This window comes from Typha angustifolia, chromosome 8, assembly GCF_048772165.1.
Source record: "Typha angustifolia cultivar Huaian chromosome 8, ASM4877216v1, whole genome shotgun sequence".
In the NCBI taxonomy this organism is placed as follows: domain Eukaryota; kingdom Viridiplantae; phylum Streptophyta; class Magnoliopsida; order Poales; family Typhaceae; genus Typha; species Typha angustifolia.
The window spans coordinates 9,658,216-9,677,312 of NC_133246.1; the positions used below are offsets into that span (position 1 = coordinate 9,658,216).

The window sequence follows — 19,097 nt, forward strand, 5'->3', positions numbered from 1 at the left end:
TCGTCTTAAGGGTCATCTAAACGAAGGATCAATCTCGAGGGTTACTGAGATTAGATATCAATTACGGAAATTAGTGAATAGTGGGATCTAGAGAGCAAGATTGAGAGAAATAAAGTTGTGGGGATCGACGGATTATTTTGTAAGTTAGTCTTGTAACTGCTGTAAGTTTAGTGGTTGGTTTTGGTTCAAATTTGGATTCGTGGTTTTTTCCGTTTGGATTTTTCTACGTAAAAATCTTAGAGTTCATCTTTGCTTTGCTTTTTAATATTTATTTTACATTTATTAAAGCAAAGAGTTGATATCATTGCCTGAAGTTTAGATACATACGCGTGTCTATGTTAGTTTTTTCAAATGGGGATTAGTTATTTGAGGAATGGATTAAAGAGAAGGGGTCCTAGGAATAATAATAGCCTTGCTATTATTGCTATTTCACTGTGGCAAAATTGGAAGATTCAAAAATTTACATGTACCAGAAAGATAAATCGTGTGTCTACCAGAAAGATAAATCAGGTGTCTACCAGCTTTGGAGAAACATGCTGATGATGACTATTGAGTATTTTCAAGATCATGTTAGATCAAAACACATCAATTTATTGAGTATTAAATGGGTGTTGTCGGGTTAAGTGTCAACGAGTTAAATGGATGTAAATGAGTTAAATGGGTCGTCGAGTTAAATGGGTTGAATAAAAAATATAACATATTTATTAAACGGGTTAAATGGGTCATGTAGTGTTAAACGGGTCATGTCGGGTTAAATGGGTTGTATAAAAAATATTGTCTATTTATTAAATGGGTTAAATGGGTCATGTGGTGTTATCCGTTTAATAAACAGATCGTGTTCGTGCTTAGAAAAATTAACCCGTTTATTAAATGGGTCTTGTTCATGTTAGTACTATCATGACCCGACTCGAATCCGATCCGACTCGAATCTGGTTAATCTGACCAGATCACGCTCCTGCTCCCTCCTTTGTAAGTATAAAAATATAAATTTTTGGTGGGATGGCTCATGGCTGAGTTTCAATCCAATCCATTTAAGCTAGAAATGTGATTGCGAGGCTGCTAGGATATTTTTTTGAGCGTGCGGATTTCCTTTAATAAATATTTCCAGAAACAAATAACAGACTGCAGTTACCTATTCAATGACGTTTGCAATTACGCCATAACTTTAATAGTTCAATTGTTATTAATAATTAGTCCACAATATGATCTCTATAAGTGGTAGCTCTTACAAGCAACTAATTGTTCATATTCGCATCGCAATGGAGGAGTACTCAAAGCAACACCTATTAGTAGTTGCCTACCCAGCCCAAGGCCACCTCAACCCATCCCTCCACCTGGCCAAGAAGCTCGCCCGCCTCGGCGCTGTCGTCACCTTCTCCACCACCGTCTCCGCTCACTGCAGCATGTTCCCCGATGCCTCCCCGCCGGATCAAGAGGTCTCCGATGACGAAGTAACCTACCTCCCCTTCTCCGACGGCCATGACGACGCCGTTAACATCCATCCCTTTAACGAGTGCAACCCGCGCATCAAGCGCTTTGGAGAACGTAACCTCTCCAAGCTCGTCGCCACCCTCCGGGACCGCCACCGCCCTGTCACGTGCATCGTCTACTCCTTCCTTTGGCCCTGGGCCGCCGAGGTGGCGCGCAATCACGCTGTCCCTTCCGTCCTCTACTGGATCCAGCCGGTGACCGTATTCGCCATCTACTATCATTACTTCCGTGGCGACGCGCGTCTGATTACCGAGCACCTCGACGTCCCGTCGTCCGTGGTGACGTTACCTGGTATGCCCCCGATCCCGGTACGTGAGCTGCCGTCCTTCTTGACCCTGCCCGGCGATGATTTGTGCTACTCCGTCCTCAGCGTTCTAGGCGACATGTTCGACGCACTGGAGAAGGAGAGAACGTGGCGGAAGCCCAAGGTACTGGTCAACGCCTTCGCTGCACTGGAGGAAGACGTGATTCCAACCATCGACGTCGTCGACCTCGTCATGGTTGGGCCACTCCTGCCATCCCTTAAGAATAAGGCCGTTGGCGACCTATTTGAGCCGGATGAGAAGGGGTACATGGATTGGCTCGACCACCAGCCGGAGAAATCGGTGGCATACGTCTCATTCGGGAGCATGGCGCAAATCCCGAGGCGACAGATGGAGGAGATCATGCGTGGCCTAAGGTTGTGCGGGCGTCCGTACCTTCTAGTGGTGCGGAAGGACAACAGGGTACAGGAAGGGATAGAATTGGAATCGGGAGAAAACGCCATGGTCGTGGAGTGGTGCAACCAGGTCAGGGTGTTGGGTCACCGCTCGGTGGGGTGCTTCGTGAGTCACTGTGGGTGGAACTCGATGCTGGAAGGCCTGGTCGCCGGTCTGCCCATCGTCGGCTTCCCTCAGTGGTCGGACCAGGGGATAAATGCGAGGATGTTGGAGAACGTCTCCAAGAGTGGATTTCGGGCGAAGATCAGTGAAGAGGGGATTTTGGAGGCGGAGGAGTTGAGGAGGTGTGTGGAGTTGGTCATGGGGGACGGCGAAAGAGCGTCGGAGATCAAAAGCAATGCAAACCAGTGGAAGGAGATGGTGCGAGAAGCCGTGGGGGATGGAGGGCCGTCTGATCAAAATCTCAGGGCCTTTCTTAAAGAACTCTAAAGGACCATGTTTGTTAAATAATAAATATGGGTTAGGTTTATTGATGTGATATTGTGATGTAATAGGCCATGTGTTTATGGTTGAATTATAAATGCGATGTAAAAGTTACTAATGGATCAAAATTCATAACATACGGACAGAATAATGTTCAACCGATATTATGATTCATATTTTTAGTCCATGAATTGGGATATTGATATTAGAGGATACTAAAATTTAAAATTATATCCAAAGTAAAATAGATATAAATAATTTTTGAATATTGAATTGGATATTAAACGGATGTTGATCCAATTTTAAACGAATTATGATCTTTTACTTAGACATAATTAACATAAAAATATTAAAAGTTTTACAAAAACTAATTTTTTTGTATGTCAAAATACATATAAAATTAGAAAAATTAATCTCTATAAATAATATATAATACATCGTTAGTAACAATATCAATATTCACTATTTAAATAAGTAAATTAAAAACTATAAATAATTTAAAAAATATATGCGAGTAAACGGATATCTGATATCCATATTTAAATTCGAAAATTATATCCGACCCATATCCGAATCCGTATCCCAGATTATTTTCAAAAATTCTATCTATATGTGACCCGAATCGGATGGAAATTTTTATCCGAATCGGGTCAAAATTAATTCGACCTATTTTCACCCCTCGCTAGTGCAATTAGCTCAAAGAAAGATAACTACATATAAAGAGAAAAATTAGTATAAACATAATTTATTCAAGTTAATATTATATATCAGTAGTTGAATCATATCATGATAAAAATTATGGGTTGATTTTCTTATTCCCCAGTACACATGATATATACATATAGTTTGGAAGGGTTAACCTGTCTAACTCATAATCAATTTACGGGTTCTTGATATGTCAACAAAAGATAATCTATCTCATGGTTAACCCTCTAATAGAGCTATCAAATTTAATAGGCTATGTTCACAGATATCGGAAGCTTGCTAATTTAGGTCCCTATTTATTCTATAACCATATACATTTATAAATTCCTCCAAGACAGCGAATAAATATAAGAGAATTCATAATTAAAAGATTTTTTTTCCAAACCAACACTCTACTTTTTAGTGATGTTATAATTAACATCCTATTTTTGAGCTATTTATAATCTAACTTCCTAGTTTAACCTAAATGAACCAATCTCGAACAAAGTCATACCCAAGTAAACATATTCTATTAGGAACACTAAATTTATTTTTTGAAATACTAAAAACTCAATTGTCTTTTGTTTTTATTATGAATTAAGTACCTCTTATAGAACATTTTCTTGAGAGTACTAATAAATTTGGTTGGTGTAATGTGATGTTAGGGAAAGTGTCTCAAAGAATATTTTATATTTATATTTTTTAATCTATATATATATAAATGTAATTTAAAAATTAAGTGTGTTTAATTAAAATAATATTGTGTATCATATATATTATTAATCCATAAGACTAGGATTACAAATAGTGTTGCTCATGCTCTCTTCTCCATCCCCCATGAAGAGGAAATTCATAGTGTGGTTAAGAACCTACATCCCGATAAAGCTCCAAGGCAGGACAGTTTGATTGCAAAGTTCTACCAGCCTTTTTGGACTAATATCAAAGAGGGCTTGTGTTTGTTCATTTAAAGGTTTTTCTCCACCAAAGTCATAGATATGGATACAAACAAAACCTTCATTTTCTAATCGCCAAGTGTGCTGCCTCTAGCAATGTGAATGACTATAGGCTGATCGGCTTATGTGACACCTACTACAAGATTATCTCAAAGTTCGTGGTAGTAAGAATGAAACCCCTCAATTCAAAAATTATAGCAGTAGAACAAAGTGCTTTCATGCCGAGTAGAAACATTGCTAACAAATAAATCATAGCTAAGGAAATCATCTGCTATCTCGAGACTTTCAAAAGCCTTAAGGATTCCTTTCTCCTGAAAGTAGATCTCTCTATGACATTCGACAGGATGGAGTGGCCTTTCATTCTTGATGCTCTTCGCCTTCATGGTTTCCCTCAAGCTTTCCTACAGCTAATAAAGGAATATATCACCACCTCCTATCTAGGTTTTATGTTCACCGTCGTTCAGTGAAAATATGTTTAAATTTGTAGATGAGCCCGAGTTCGCGAAGGAGCTAATAAAGATTTACTTATAATTTTTTTATTCAGTTATTTTTTTAAGATAAGCTAGATGGTTTGTAGCCCTGCGTGGTATTATGATTTATTTATAAATATATATTTTGGGACTTATTGTGACTTTTAGTATTATAAAAATATGAATTTTCTCCTGTATATTATGTTGAAATATTGACAAGTAGATCACGCAGTAACTATGTAGGATGTACTCACGTGAGGGGTATATGTTTGATAGCGTGTGTTAAGTGTAGGATGTTATAAATATTTTCATAATCTAATTTTTAAGAAAAAAATTAGTAGACTGAAAATTTAGTAAGTATACTAATCAACTTGATATTAGTTGGCTGTACATCTGACCTAATTTGATGTGATGGCCCACTAACCTGGACGAACGTGTCTAAATTTCAATTTTAAGCTACGTCTCAGGTCAGTTTTGTATAATCTTGTTTTTTAGCCTTATTGTTTAATTTGGCTCTATCCGTCCTTTTTTATAGTAAAAAGATAATTTTATAACAAAATATTCCTGGCCCGTCTAAAATTTGACTCTGTAAAAAGAAAAAAAAAAAATCCAAATCCCAATTCTTCGGGACACTTTTGTAACAGTCAAATTAATCTATAATGTACTTTCTTTAAAAATAAAAATTTAACTTTGCTCATCTTGGAAGACAATATAAACACTTAAAATTTTCGATGAAGAACTCTTAGAGACCAATCATGAGCTCCAAAGATTTAGAGGAAATATAAAAATTACAACCTTAATTATACAAAAGAAAATAAGCGAGTTTTGTCAGAAGAAAGATCAAAGATGCTCTCTTCCCCTATATTTAAAAATTTTAAAGATATAGTATGAATTGTTTAATAAAAAATTGTTTTAATAAATAAAATAATAAGTATGGATTGCAAATTAATCAATTAATCGAAAAACATGCAATGAAAAAAATTACGAGAAAAGAAAGAAATTTTTACATAATTGCAACCAAAAACTTTTAAAATATTATAAATGACACTGCATTCTTCAAAATATTATTTTTGTCATAAAAATTTAAGGTGCTTTTTTAAAACTATTATTCTGTTAGTTAAATAGAACTTAAATTCCCTTTACACAAATTATTTAAAATAGTTTGAATTTTACCAAATATTATACCGTAGCAAAAAAATTTCATTATATAATATAATGAAAATAATTTTCTTATGTGAGACAAAAATTATTGATAAATATTTTATATTTTAAACTTAAAATAATTTTAAGATGGCATATTTTAATGGTGCCATCTCAAGTGGGATCTAGGAAACCCAACTGCACAGTATTTATTTACACCTAAATAGTATTTGTTTAGTTGAATAATTCTTATATGTTATAAAACAACTAACTAACGTTCATTGAACCAATTTGAGTGGTCCGTAGTTTTTTAATCTATTAGAGATTCTCTTATTCAGTAAAAATTCCTTATGTATCCTAAGGATAAAAGATATTATGATGATAAAGAAATTTGGCTCCTCTCTAGCCTAGCTTATATCCCATATTGTGATAAATTAAAAAACACTTGCAAGTATACGAATATATGGAGTAGATCGGCACGCAAGGTACCAATCCTAAAAGAACTTGTTTGAAAACTTAGTGTTGGAAAATCTTAAAAATAATTTCTACGATTCACTAAAAAATCAATCACCATTGATTTTAAGGTTATCTTTGAATGAACTATGCAATTTTCATAAAAGTTAATTTCTTCCTTTATTTTTATAAAATATAGACTAAGAATTTTAAATCATATTCAAATTCTAAACAATAAATTTAAAGTAAAAGAAAGAAGAACATATTTAGCAATTAAGAACACATAAATTATTTAGAATAAAAGAAGAGTTAAATACATTTTACCCTCTTGTATTTATGCCCAAAATTATTTTACATCTCTATACTTAAAAAAATCTTAAACCAATCCATGTATTTACTACTAAAGTTTGAATATTAGCTTTTCCATCCAAATCAATGAAGTGTGCCCAAAAAATTTTACAAATTGAATGCAGGGCTGAATTCCCTCCATTTTTAATTTTTTATGAATAAAAATACCATTCTCCTTATATATAAGTATATTTCTTTTCTCTTTGAATAATATCCACATTTTTTTTTCTCTTACTCTCTAGATTGTGCATATTATTAAATTTATTAAACCTAGATTTTTATAAATTTTAATAGTTATATCATATCCAAAATAAGACAAATATGGATTAAAAAAAAAACCCATCTATTTTGCCTAATAGACACGAAAGGGCATTTGGTCATTTCTGCGCTCTTATTAGCTTTGATAGAAAAATTGATGGTTTTACTTTAGTTGTAAGTATCGAGACTGATTTAAAACTTGTTAAAGTACTGGGGTAAAGTGATTTTGAGAATAAATATAGAGGTAAAATATATTTAACTCAGAAAAGAAATATGTTATCAATAAGCTTCATCCTTAACCTTAAGAAACTTAGAAATTCATTTTAGTAATTAATAACACAAATTGAATAAAAATAACAGGAGATCTAATACTGGTGAATTCCTTATCAAATACTTCTTTTAGAAAACCATCAAAGTCCAAATCCAAAAAGTAAGAGATTATGCACAAAAAAAAAATTAAAATATGAACTTTGCTGACTTACAAAGATTGAAATTTTATGTGAATGAGCTTTATCATTGCATTGAATTGAAATGATTATAAATTTAAATGCTAGAATTTAAGCTAACTCGTCTAAGAAAAACTAAACAAAAAGTACCTAAGACACGAAAGGGCATTTTGGTCATTTCCACTCCCTTATTAGCTTTGATAGAAAAACTAATAGTTTTACTTTAGTTGTAAGTATCGAGACTGATTTGAAACTTGTTAAAGTATATGGGGTAAAGTGATTTTGAGCATAAATATAGGGGTAAAATATATTTAACTTATAAAAGAAATATATTATCAATAAGCTTCATTCTCAACCTTAAGAAAATTAGGAATTTATTTTGGTAATTAATAACACAAATTGAATAAAAATAATAGGAGATTTAATACTAGTGAGTTTCATATCAAATACTTCTTTTAGAAAACCATCAAAGTCCAAATCCAAAAATAAGAGATTATACCAAAAAAATCAAAATATGAACTTTGCTAACTTACAAAGATTAAAATTTTTTGTGAATGGGCTTTATTGTTGCATTGGATTGAAATGATTGTAAGTTTAAATACTAGAATTTAAGCTACAACTCATCTAAGAAAAATTAAACAAAAAGTACCTAATAAAAGACATTCCTCTCTAGCTCTCAACCCCTCTATTTATAGACTTATTTGACAAATCTGGTAGTAAATATCTTGGTCAATAAGCTAGAAATCTACGACATTAGTCAGATAAACTGCTTGACTAAAAATTGCTAGCAAAATAGGAAATTGAAATCTGTTTATTGCTGCAATTATTGATAGAATTTGTTGCTGAATTGGAGGTAAAAATCTACTACATTAAGAAAAGATTCCTCGTAGAAATTCTATAGCTTGATAGAAGTTTAGTTGCTAAAACTAGGCAGGTAGAAGAGGATGCTGAAAATCTGCAACTTAATAGAGATCTGATTACTGAAAATTTATTGCTCAATAAAAAAGAAATTTTTTTTGACCTATTATGATTTAGATAAGGAAGAATGACTTGAGAGATGAGAGCTAGTTTGAGTAGGTTAATATTGACCAATTAACTTATGTGGCTAAGTTAAAATCTAGTTTGAGCTCAAATTTGATCGTTTTTAGTGATTAAATGAGATTTAATTGATAAAAGGTTTACATATAACTAAAACACATTAATTAGTTAAAATAAAATATTAACAATTAATAATTTGGACATAACAAATATGATAATTGCTAATTTAACAAATACCTCAAAACCTAGATTTTTGCTAGTTCTCGAGCAGAACAAGAAAACGAAGAATTCTAAAAAGAAAATTTCTAACTCACTTTCGTAGGTATCACGAGTGGACGAGTTGCATCTTATGATGGTTTGTAGTGAATTTACCTGACATAATTTATTGGCTCAATTAAACAAAATAAAAAAAAGGAAATATAAGACTCAAATTTTAAAAAAGAATTAAAGAGAAAATAATAAAATCACCTAAAATTTGCTTTCTATTAATTCTGTAACAATATTTAGCGAAACCAACCTAGGAATACCAGTAATTAGATCTACTCAGATCAACTAATCTCAAACTTTGCACCTACCCTGAAGACCTCACACTAAAATAGTCACAAGTAAAATGTAGACAAGGTATTCAATTATCTTCCCATTTAGCATTTTATGTACACTCTAACCTCATTAAAACTATTTATTATCTAAAATCATAATAGAAAAGCATGCTGTAAAAACAAATAGATAAATCCAGATTTAAATCACATTGGAATACTAAGGTATAAATGTATATTATATTTTTTAACGACCTTAATTTTCTTGTTAACTTAACTCGGAATTTTATGGTTTAGCAATGATAGTTTTATCTTTCTTCCTGGATGGTCCTCGTAGCGAGGATTCCACCAGTGGATTAGCTACCAAGTGATGAGACACCCCTCGGGCATCACACCTCAAACCAAAAAAGTGATATACAACTAGTAGCTATGAATTAGAGATAGTAACTCTGTCTTAAATAAGATTAAAATATACATATAAAACCGCATTAATTAGTTAATAAAATATTAATAGTTAATAATTTGGGCTAAAAAATATCATATTACGAATTTAACAAATACCCCAAACCTAGAATTTTGCTAATCCTCGAGCAAAACAAGAAAACGAAGAATTCTGAAAAAAATATTCTAACTCACTTTAATAGGCATCACGAGTGGACGAGTTACATCTCATAAGGGTTTGTAGTGAATTTACCTAACATAATTCGTTGACTCAATTAAACAAAATGTAAAAAGAAATACAAGATTCAAATAATTAAAAAAATTTGAAGAGAAAATAACAAAATCACCTAAAATTTGCTTCTTATTAATAATGTAACAATATTTAGCAAAACCATCTCAGGAATACCAGCAATTAGATCCATTCAGATCAACTAATTTCAAACTTTGCACTTACCCTAAAGACCTCATACTAAAATAGACACAAGTAAATAAAAGTAAATTTTCACAAAGCGGGCATAGCTAGGGTCAAACAATCTCAAAAAATTATAGACAAGGTATTCAATTATCTTCCCATTTAGCATTTTATGTACACTTTAACCTCATTGAAACTATTCATTATCTAAAATCATAATAGAAAAGTATGCTGCAATTAAATACAAGGAGATAAATCCAAATTTAAATCACATTGGAACAAGACTTTATTCTACAGTTTGCATCACTAAAACACATGTCCAATTAAGTTAAGTAGTTTTTCCTTGGCTTTTCTTCCTTTTTTCAGTATCATTGGGAGTTCCGTCGGCCAGGGAACTCATACCTCGCCATGTCAACCCTATAAGCTTCCCCCTCTCGCTCGGATCCTCGACGGCATTCTTCGGTGACTTCGTGGCAGAGCCGCTGGGAGGCCCCTCGCCTTGCCTGCCAACCTTGCAGGGTTAGTTCTAGTCATCGGCCACCTCTGGCGGGTTTAGGCTCCCCCTTGACTAGCTTCTGATTATTAATGGGAAGGACCCCGATGGGGTCGGTTGGGACTACCAACGACTGGGATCACAGATAGCTTCCCCACCCCACTAGTAGGGCAGTTGGTGGGTTGGGAATGGCTGTTGGCTCTTCCACCAACTAGTCGGCCTTGTGGGTGCCTTTCGTGGCCAGCATGCCATCTCGACTATCGATGGCAGTGCTCTCTAGCAGCCCCTTCCCTTCTCTTCCTTGACTACGCTGGGTTGAGGAAAGGGAGGATAGGTGGGGTGGGATGAGGCGAGGAAGGGAAGGATGGGGAGGGGGGCGGGTGGGTTGGGCTATGACCCAACCCAAGTTGGTGGTGTGTTGGGTTGGGTTGGGTTGCTATTAGCAACGTATGTCGTGTTTGGGCTGGGTAAAACCTAGCCCATGTGGTTGTGGGTTGGGTTACTTTCCAGCCCATGTTGTTGAGGATTAGGCTATGCCCAACCCAAGTGGCTTTTTTTTTATTTGGGCCTAGGCTAGCCCATGTGCTTTTCATTATTCTTTAAATTGTGGTAATTTATTTTTATATTTTTTAATTAATGATCTTTGTCAACTCGAGCCTTAATTAATCCATTTTATGATAGCTTGCTAACTGTAATAATTATTGTAAATTAAGTTTATTTAATTAGATTATGGCTTTGAGTGCAATTGCTATTTCTCTTAAATGAGAATTAGCTCTAAGTAGAGTTTAGAATGGTTGATTATGATTTTTGGTAAACTAATCGTAATAAAGGAGTCGGTGATTAGGTGTATCTGTATTAATTGGCCATAACGGAGAATTAATATAGATCATTATAGAGTCATGGTATTGAGCAAATTGCCTTACTTAACAAAGTTGATTAATTAAATGTTGATTACGTGTATTATTGTAAATTGATAATAATGATGTGTTACAAACTAGATCTGGAATGATCTGGACGTAAGAAAATTGTGAAAATTTATATGAAGGTAGCCTCGGAAGTTAGGGTTCTAATGGATCTAGTGAAACACCCACTTTCAAAATTCATGTGTTCCTCACGTGAAGAATTTCCACGTGATTCTCACGTGACCTATCAATGAAATAATCTCACAAAGTATCTGAATAAGTTAAGAAATACCATAATAATCCAACCAGAATTACAATATCACAGGCCTCAACAAGCCTCTAGGAATACAAGTCTAACACAAATTTGTTAAAACATAAATACCCTCGCAGAGGCTAAGTCCAACTAAAATAATAGAATAAACAAATGCTAAAAATAAAGGAATGAATCTGCTGCCCCTCAATGTCCGCATCCTCTATATTCAGCTCTGAAATATTTCCACCAAAATGGCGGTGAGCATGGGGCCCAGCAAGTAAAATCGAATAATAATCTAAGAATATTATATAATAAATAGAAATGCAAACTCATAACATGTCAGGGAAAGTGTACATTATGACTTGTAATAACTTTCATCATTATAGCTCATTTTACATAGAAATCCACACAGAAATCGAGTCACAATGATACATCTCATAAAGCACCATAAAAATCGAGGGGGACTAGTCATCTAGCGGTATAATCGCCCATACATGTCTGGCGGCGCTGCATATGTCTGGTTGTCTGTGGCCATCAGACTAAGGACCCCAGTCGTAGGCCCATCAACGTCGCTCTAGTAATCATTGCATAGAGCGAAATCATCACATACGGTAGATAAAAGCACACAGCTCGATAGACGCCCTGACCCTATGTCCTCGGGTATCGCTAGAACTACAATCCCTACCTCTCAATCATCTTTTCTAATATCATCCTAGACTAGTCTCCAACTAGGGCAGTATAATCACCTGAATGCTCCACCAGCTACCGACCTCAAGTGTAGACTGCTAATATAATACTATATAATACACTCTACCCTTAACCCCGGGTTGAGTGGGTGAAAGGGCACTGCCTAGCTGGGACTTGACTAACAATGATACATGCACGTGGTGCCATGACCTCTATTATTTATTTAACAGAATCATTAAAATAATAGGTATTATAAACAAGCATAAAGTCTGTCATACATGTGCATTGAATGATAATAATGCAAGTAAGAATTGACATGTAATTAAATGCAAGTATGAAATGTCGTGTAATTTTCACAAGTAAGAAAACAACATTTAATTAATACAAATAAGAAATGACATAAGTATACATTTTTCGTAGACTATTATATAATTCTACTCGCCTGAGTTATTTCTGGAATCCGTCTTACTCTCCTGATCAGTCAGCTCTTCTTGATTTTCGAGATCCTTCCCGCACAATAATGGATCTAATAATTTATAAATAAAATAAACATAAGATTAATGGACTTATAGACTAAGTATCTGGTTGTATGAATTTAAGTTTGATTTTCTAGGTCCAAAATATTATTTGTCTTAATTTAAAAAAAATAACGGTCATTTAGAGTCGTTTACAATGTAAGTGTCGAAGATAAATGAAAAGACTAATAAATTCAAATATCTAATTTAATTATGTATAAATCATAATTTTATTAATAACATGGTTGAGAAAATTTTAATTAATTACAATTTATGTAGCTAACAGAATTTTTAAAAAAAATAATAGACTAATAAATAAATCAGTCTTAGGGTTAATGGTTGGGCTGGGCTCAAGGCCCAGCAAATTAGGTGAGAGAGAGAGAGAGAGTGGGTTGCAGACCTACCTGCAGCCCACTGGACTAGAGATAGTGGACTGGGCTTAAGAGCCCAGTCCAACAGAGTGAGGAGATGGGCTGCGGGCCTACCGCAGCCCACCAGGTTCTAAGGTGCTCTGGACTGGCCTCAAGGGCCCTGTCCAGCAAAGTGAGAGTGAAGAGGTGGGCTGTGGGCCTACCACAGCCCACCAGAAACTAAGGGGCCACCGAGGCCTTAGAGAAGGTCTGGGACCTGGACTGCAGCGCAGCCCACGCCACAGCCTAGAGAGAGAGCGGTGGGGGTTGGCCCAATCCCCACCTTCTCCTCGTCTCCTTGCCAGAGAAGAAGAAACAAAGGAGAAAGGGGTGTTGCTACCGGTGATCCTTGTCACCGGCAGCCCCCGGCTCCGGCAACTCCTCCCCAAGTTGACTAGGTCGACTTGGGTGCAGGAGTGATCAGAACCTCCGACTAGTGCAGCCGGAGAATGAGAGTTGAGGAACTCCATGGCCGGTGGCCATGGAGCTTCCCGACTTAGTGCTAGGTGGGCTTGAAGACCTCATCTTGAGTACCTACCTCTTCCATGTGAAGTGGTGGGTCAGTCGAGGTTAACGAGCGAGGCCACCACCGCCGGTGGTGGCTGCTTGCGCCAAAGAAACCCGGCAGTGGGAGGCGAAATGGCATCGCCTCCCTCGCGCCCCGTGGGTACCCAATTTGGGAACTCACAGCAAGGGGTTGAAGCGGGGAAACTTCCCAGATTGGTGGGTGGTCGACCCGAGGTCGCCGGCCGGCGAATTTCTCCGGTGAAGGCAAACATAAATAAATTCCTAATTACACATGATTAACTAGGCTATTTTCAAATTAAACTAAAGAGGGGATGGAGGCTAACCCGAGGATCGAGGTGAGGGGTTTTGGTTGGCTGCCGGCGCTCCGATGACTCGCTGCCCGTGATGAAAACTTTGGCGGCTCGGGAGAGAAAAGAGAGGAAGGTAGAATGAGAGAGAGAGAGGAATTTTGAAGAGTGAAACCAACCTAGAAGGTGAGAGGGGAGGGGGTTTAAATAGGGTGAGGCCGAGAGAGCAGCGGAGTGGAGTTAGCTCCACTCCGGCGCACTCCTCTCCCACCTCACGTAACCAACTGCAAGAGGTCGGGGGAGGAGGAAGAAAGGGTCAGCGCACGCGCTTGGCGCATGCGCTACGGTTAGAGTGCACTCGCATAGCGCGTGCGCTGAAATTTTTTTTAATTTATTATTATTATTATTTTATTTTTTTTAAATAGGTGTTACATCTAGTTTCAAGAGAATCTGACATCTAGATAAAAAGATATTAATTAAATAGTGGAGTAAGGTTATATAGGGTCGAATGGTAATTAACTGACATTATGGCTATCGTTGGAGGGTGGCAAACAGCCAAGATTGGTGGTAGACGGCTGTAAAGTAGGGTGGCTACTGGTGGAGGAAGATGTCTAGGGTTTGGAAGATCGGTATGCTTTTACGACTATAATCTACTCCTAGAAAGATAAGGACGATCTAACAACTAAGGTAAAAGATAAAAATGAGATAATAGAATAACTTAACTGAATCTTCATTCCATGACTCCCCTAGTTAACATGTGACTACTCCTATTTATAGGAGTAGAGCCTAGCAGATCGGATCCACATGTAGATTATCCGATTTATTTGAAATTCAAAACAATAAGATAAAGCTAACTAACTAACTTGACTCGACTCGACTTGACCCATATGGTTGGATCATAACAATCCACCATGCTACCGACACCTTGCCCTCAAGGTGACTAATATGCGAGATAGATCTTCTGATTTACATCGTGCTCGTAGTTCATTCCACTAGTTGTCCTCAAGCTCCAAGTCGTGCTCATGGCCTTCCAACTGGTTCACACAAGTTGATCAAATCGGATCGTAAAAATTTAGCATGCCTCGAGATACGTACACTTCATCTCTCCCACTCAATACCCAAAAATCTAACACTAGAGCTAAAATTAGATTTCACCCTAGGGGGACCGTTGTGGGCTGGATTGGCACCGATGGTGATTGGGCAAGGTTGTGGGCCACCTGTAGTCAACCTCCAAGTGGTCCTTGCGGTGATAGAGCGGTCGTGAGCGACGGTGGAAGCCAAATATCAAGCTCGGGCTCGTCGGTGGGTCCCGTGGCCCCCGACAGTTGTAGTTGGTGGTGGTCTTCCCACTATCGTGGGGCCTCAATGATGGTGAGGCTTGTGGAAGCCACCCCGACATGGCTTCGCTTGGGCAATATCATGTTACGAACCAGATATGGAATAATCCGTCCGTAGGATGATTATAAAAATTTAGATGGAGGTAATCTCGTGAGTTAGGGTTCTAATGGCTCTAGTTTTACCTAAATCAGAGGTCGGAATGAAAAGATAAAAGTAAAATAGTGGAGATATATCAAGGAGGGCAGAATGGTAATTTTTGACGTTGTGGTAGTCGTCAGAGGGTGGTAAACGGCCAAGGGTGGTGGTGAACTGTCGTGTAGTAGGGTGGCTGCTGGAGGTAGGAGGTGGCTAGGGTTTGGATGCTTGTAAGGGATTTACGGTTATGATCTACTCCTATGAAAATAAAGACAATATAATGGCTATGATAAAAAGATAAGGACGAAAATAATAACTGGCTAAACTTAGATTTCTCTCAATGATTGTATGCTTGGATTATTTGGTTCTTGGATTTTTCGATGAATAACAAAGAAGCCTTGCTCTTTATATATAGACGTGGTGTACAATGAGTCCTACTCGGATTTAGCCCTAAAGGCTAACCCGACTCGAATTAGGACTTGCCTTAAAGGCTTATATAACTTAATTGGACTTGTCTTAAATACTTACTTGACTTAATTAGACTTGCCTTAAGGGTTGTCTTGACTTATTTGGACTTGCCTAAAGCGCTTACATCATGAAATAATTAAAAATAAGTAGACTCAACTCAACTCGACTTGACTCGACTTAACCGACGTGGTTGGATTATAACAAATCAGCGTGAGTGTGGCCGTCGCATTCGGCCATGCAGTTGTTGCCGGCGGCTGCAGTGGCCACCTAGGTCTTATAGTCGGCTAGTGGGAGTCGATCTTGGCCACTAGTGGTCGCTAGAACGCTAGACCCATGGCCACCTACTGCGGTTTTGCTGCAGCAAGGAGGGTCATCGACGACACTCTTTCGACCCCCCTACTACGACTATTACTCGCTTGGCTCGAGTGTGGGGGTTCTGTGGAAGGGACCGGACGTGGCGTTCGACAGATCTCTATTGGTGGAACACTAGGGTTTTCGGTCCTAACTTCCACTATGCATGGGGAAAAAATCTCAGCCCTTACAAAGGCAATTATTCCAATGTGACAGTGGTGGCTGTGAGGCTCTACAGTGGTTGAGGGACCTCCACCACCGCCGAAGGAGGGGTTGAGGTCACGGCTTGGGCCAACTCGTCTCCTATCTCACGGCTTGGATCGTTCACACCGTGGGTAACCAAATCTAGAATGATCTGGAGGTAAGAAAATCATAAAAATTTATATAGAGGTAGCCTCGAAAGTTAGGGTTCTAATGGATCTAGTTTTACCAGAATCCGAGGTTTCGATGAGAAGATATTAATTAAATAGTGGAGCAAGGTCAAATAGGGCAAAACGGTAATTAACCGATGTTGTAGTTGTTGTTGGAGGGTGGGCGGACGGTTGTAAGGTAAGGTGGCTATTGTGGAGGAAGATGGCTAGGGTTTGGAAGATTGGAATGTTTCTACGGCTATAATCTATCGTAGAAAAATAAAGACGATCTAACAGCTACGGAAAAAGATAAAGACGAGATAATGGAATAACTTAACTTAATATTCATTCCACGACTCCCCTAATCAACACATGACTACTCCTATTTATAGGAGTAGAGTCCTAGCAGATCGGATCCATATGCAGATTATTTGATTTATTTAAAATTTAAAATAATAAGATAAAGCTAACTAACTAATTTGATTCGACTCGACTTGACCCATTTGGTTAGATCGTAATAATCTACCAGCTAAGTGAAACTTCTATAATCTAGGAATAGTGTAGAGAGTGTAATGTTTTACTTTATGGCATCATTGTATCCATATCATGCATTTGCATAGATTTATTTGATGTTATTAATACATGTAGCCCTTGCTAGCTTTACTTATAATTCGACATAGTTAGGTAGGATATCACATAATACATCATAATGATGAGTGCTTTACTATGCTTGTTGTGCTATATGATATCATGGTCTTTCATTTGTGCATAACCATAAATGGAGTGACTTCTGTATCTCGACAGTAACTGACAACTCTCCAGCCAAGGTTAGGGGTAGGAAATATTTTTATATTTCTATATTAGAGCCCACACATGAGCTCTCAGTCTATTTATCACAGACAATAAAGTAGTCGCTTCGCGGGCAACGGGTGATTTATAATCAATCAATAAGAGTCATACCCTTTATGATATTTAAGAAAAAGAGAGAAAGGTAAGATAATGTTGACCTAGCGGTACCTGATGACATAGAGTGAGAACGTCCATAAGCAACGACTCATGATTTTTCGTGCGGTGTTGTAATGATATGGAGCCAAGTGCTCAAATGGTAGTTCCGAGGGATACTGATTCATGCTGTTTGCTAGGTGATAGGCTAATGATAAGTGCATAATAATGCCCTTATAAATATTAGAAATCCTAACTTAATCATTAAATATAAGCGTATTTCTAGTTGTTTAAATAGGTTTCTCTAAATTCGTGTTTCACTTTATAAAATGCTAAATTATTAATTAAAAATTATATTTTATTGCTAGAATGAAGCATAGAGAAATTATGCTAAGCCTATATGTGCTAAAATTGTCAAAATCTAAGTTTCTAAAAGTTAATTACATCACATTCAAGTTTTGGATGCACCAAAATAATCGTGTGATTGTTGCACCAGATCGGCGGCTGCACTAAATCCTACTAGCTTACAAGCCCGGGCACAACCCATCTCCATTCAGATAGGTTGCACCGATTTCCCGCAACCTATGAAACAATGGATCCAATTTCTATTGACATCATCGCTTACATCAGCACATTTATCGAAATTGACATGTCTTGGCTCGTCGAAGGCCAAACAAATGCAGTCGTTTTGATCAAAATATTGAAAGGGAAATATGTTGGTCGGCAGCTCCAATCTTCCTCCAAATTCTAAATTTGGAGCCCGATTGAGTTTCAATGGGGCTCTAAATCTACCTCCAGATTTGGAACTAGCAATAGTGAGACTTTAAATTTAGAGCCCTGATACGATTCGGACTTCACCGACGTCGTCTCGAGCATGGATTCACTTTAGGAGTGTTTTTATTTCATGTTTTAGTGTTTAATTTCTATTAAAATAAGTTTTCTGTAAGTCGCGTTCGAACGCGGATGGAGTGAGTTCGAACGCGGTTTGTGAACGGGGTTGTGATCGTGTTCGAACGCACTGTGAACGCCTGCATCGCGTTCGTAAATACCGAGAGGCGCATTCGATCATGCGTTCGAACGCGGTGTGTTCGAACGCGATCGGGCGAGTTCGAACGCGGTCGGCGAAAATTATGTTTTAGGGTTAATTTGAGTTGTTGGTTAGCCTATAAAAGGATGTGTAGGGCAACCAAAGTTATTATCGATTATTGAATATTGAGATTGAGTTTTGCCTTGCCTCCTTCGTCTTCTTCGTTCCCGTTCTCTCAATCCCCGGCGACGCCGCTTCTAATCTCCCTCGACCGGCCAATCACCCTAGTCCCTTAGGAGTGGCCCTCTCCTCCCCCTTCTTCCAATTTATCCAACACTTGCCCTAACCTTTCCATCATCCATAACCCTTCCACCACCACTTTTCCACCGGTGCCACCCCATTAACGCCGGTCCTCCACCAACCACCATTACCTAGGATCTCGTGCCTCCATCCACGGATCCAAAATAGAGCATCCTGACGTTCGTCCACTAAACGCACGATAGCTCGAGATCCCCAACTCCGATTCGCCTGACACTTAATTTGTTGGAAATCTCTTTTCAAGGGCAACAACATATCAAAATTTCACGTCGATCCAACGG

At 37.4% G+C, this 19,097-nt stretch overlaps 1 protein-coding gene across 1 annotated transcript; it reads left to right on the forward strand.

Moving 5' to 3' along the window:
• Positions 1 to 1,196: 1,196 nt before the first annotated feature.
• Positions 1,197 to 2,751, forward strand: LOC140766044 (crocetin glucosyltransferase, chloroplastic-like). Its single transcript, XM_073105437.1, has one exon. The coding sequence runs from the start codon at positions 1,203 to 1,205 to the stop codon at positions 2,637 to 2,639; it is 1,437 nt and encodes a 478-aa protein (XP_072961538.1). The 5' UTR covers positions 1,197 to 1,202; the 3' UTR covers positions 2,640 to 2,751.
• Positions 2,752 to 19,097: the final 16,346 nt, after the last annotated feature.

Coding starts and splice junctions, on each gene's coding strand:
- LOC140766044 (XM_073105437.1), top strand. CDS start 1,203: ATGATCTCTATAAGTGGTAGCTCTTACAAGCAACTAATTGTTCATATT.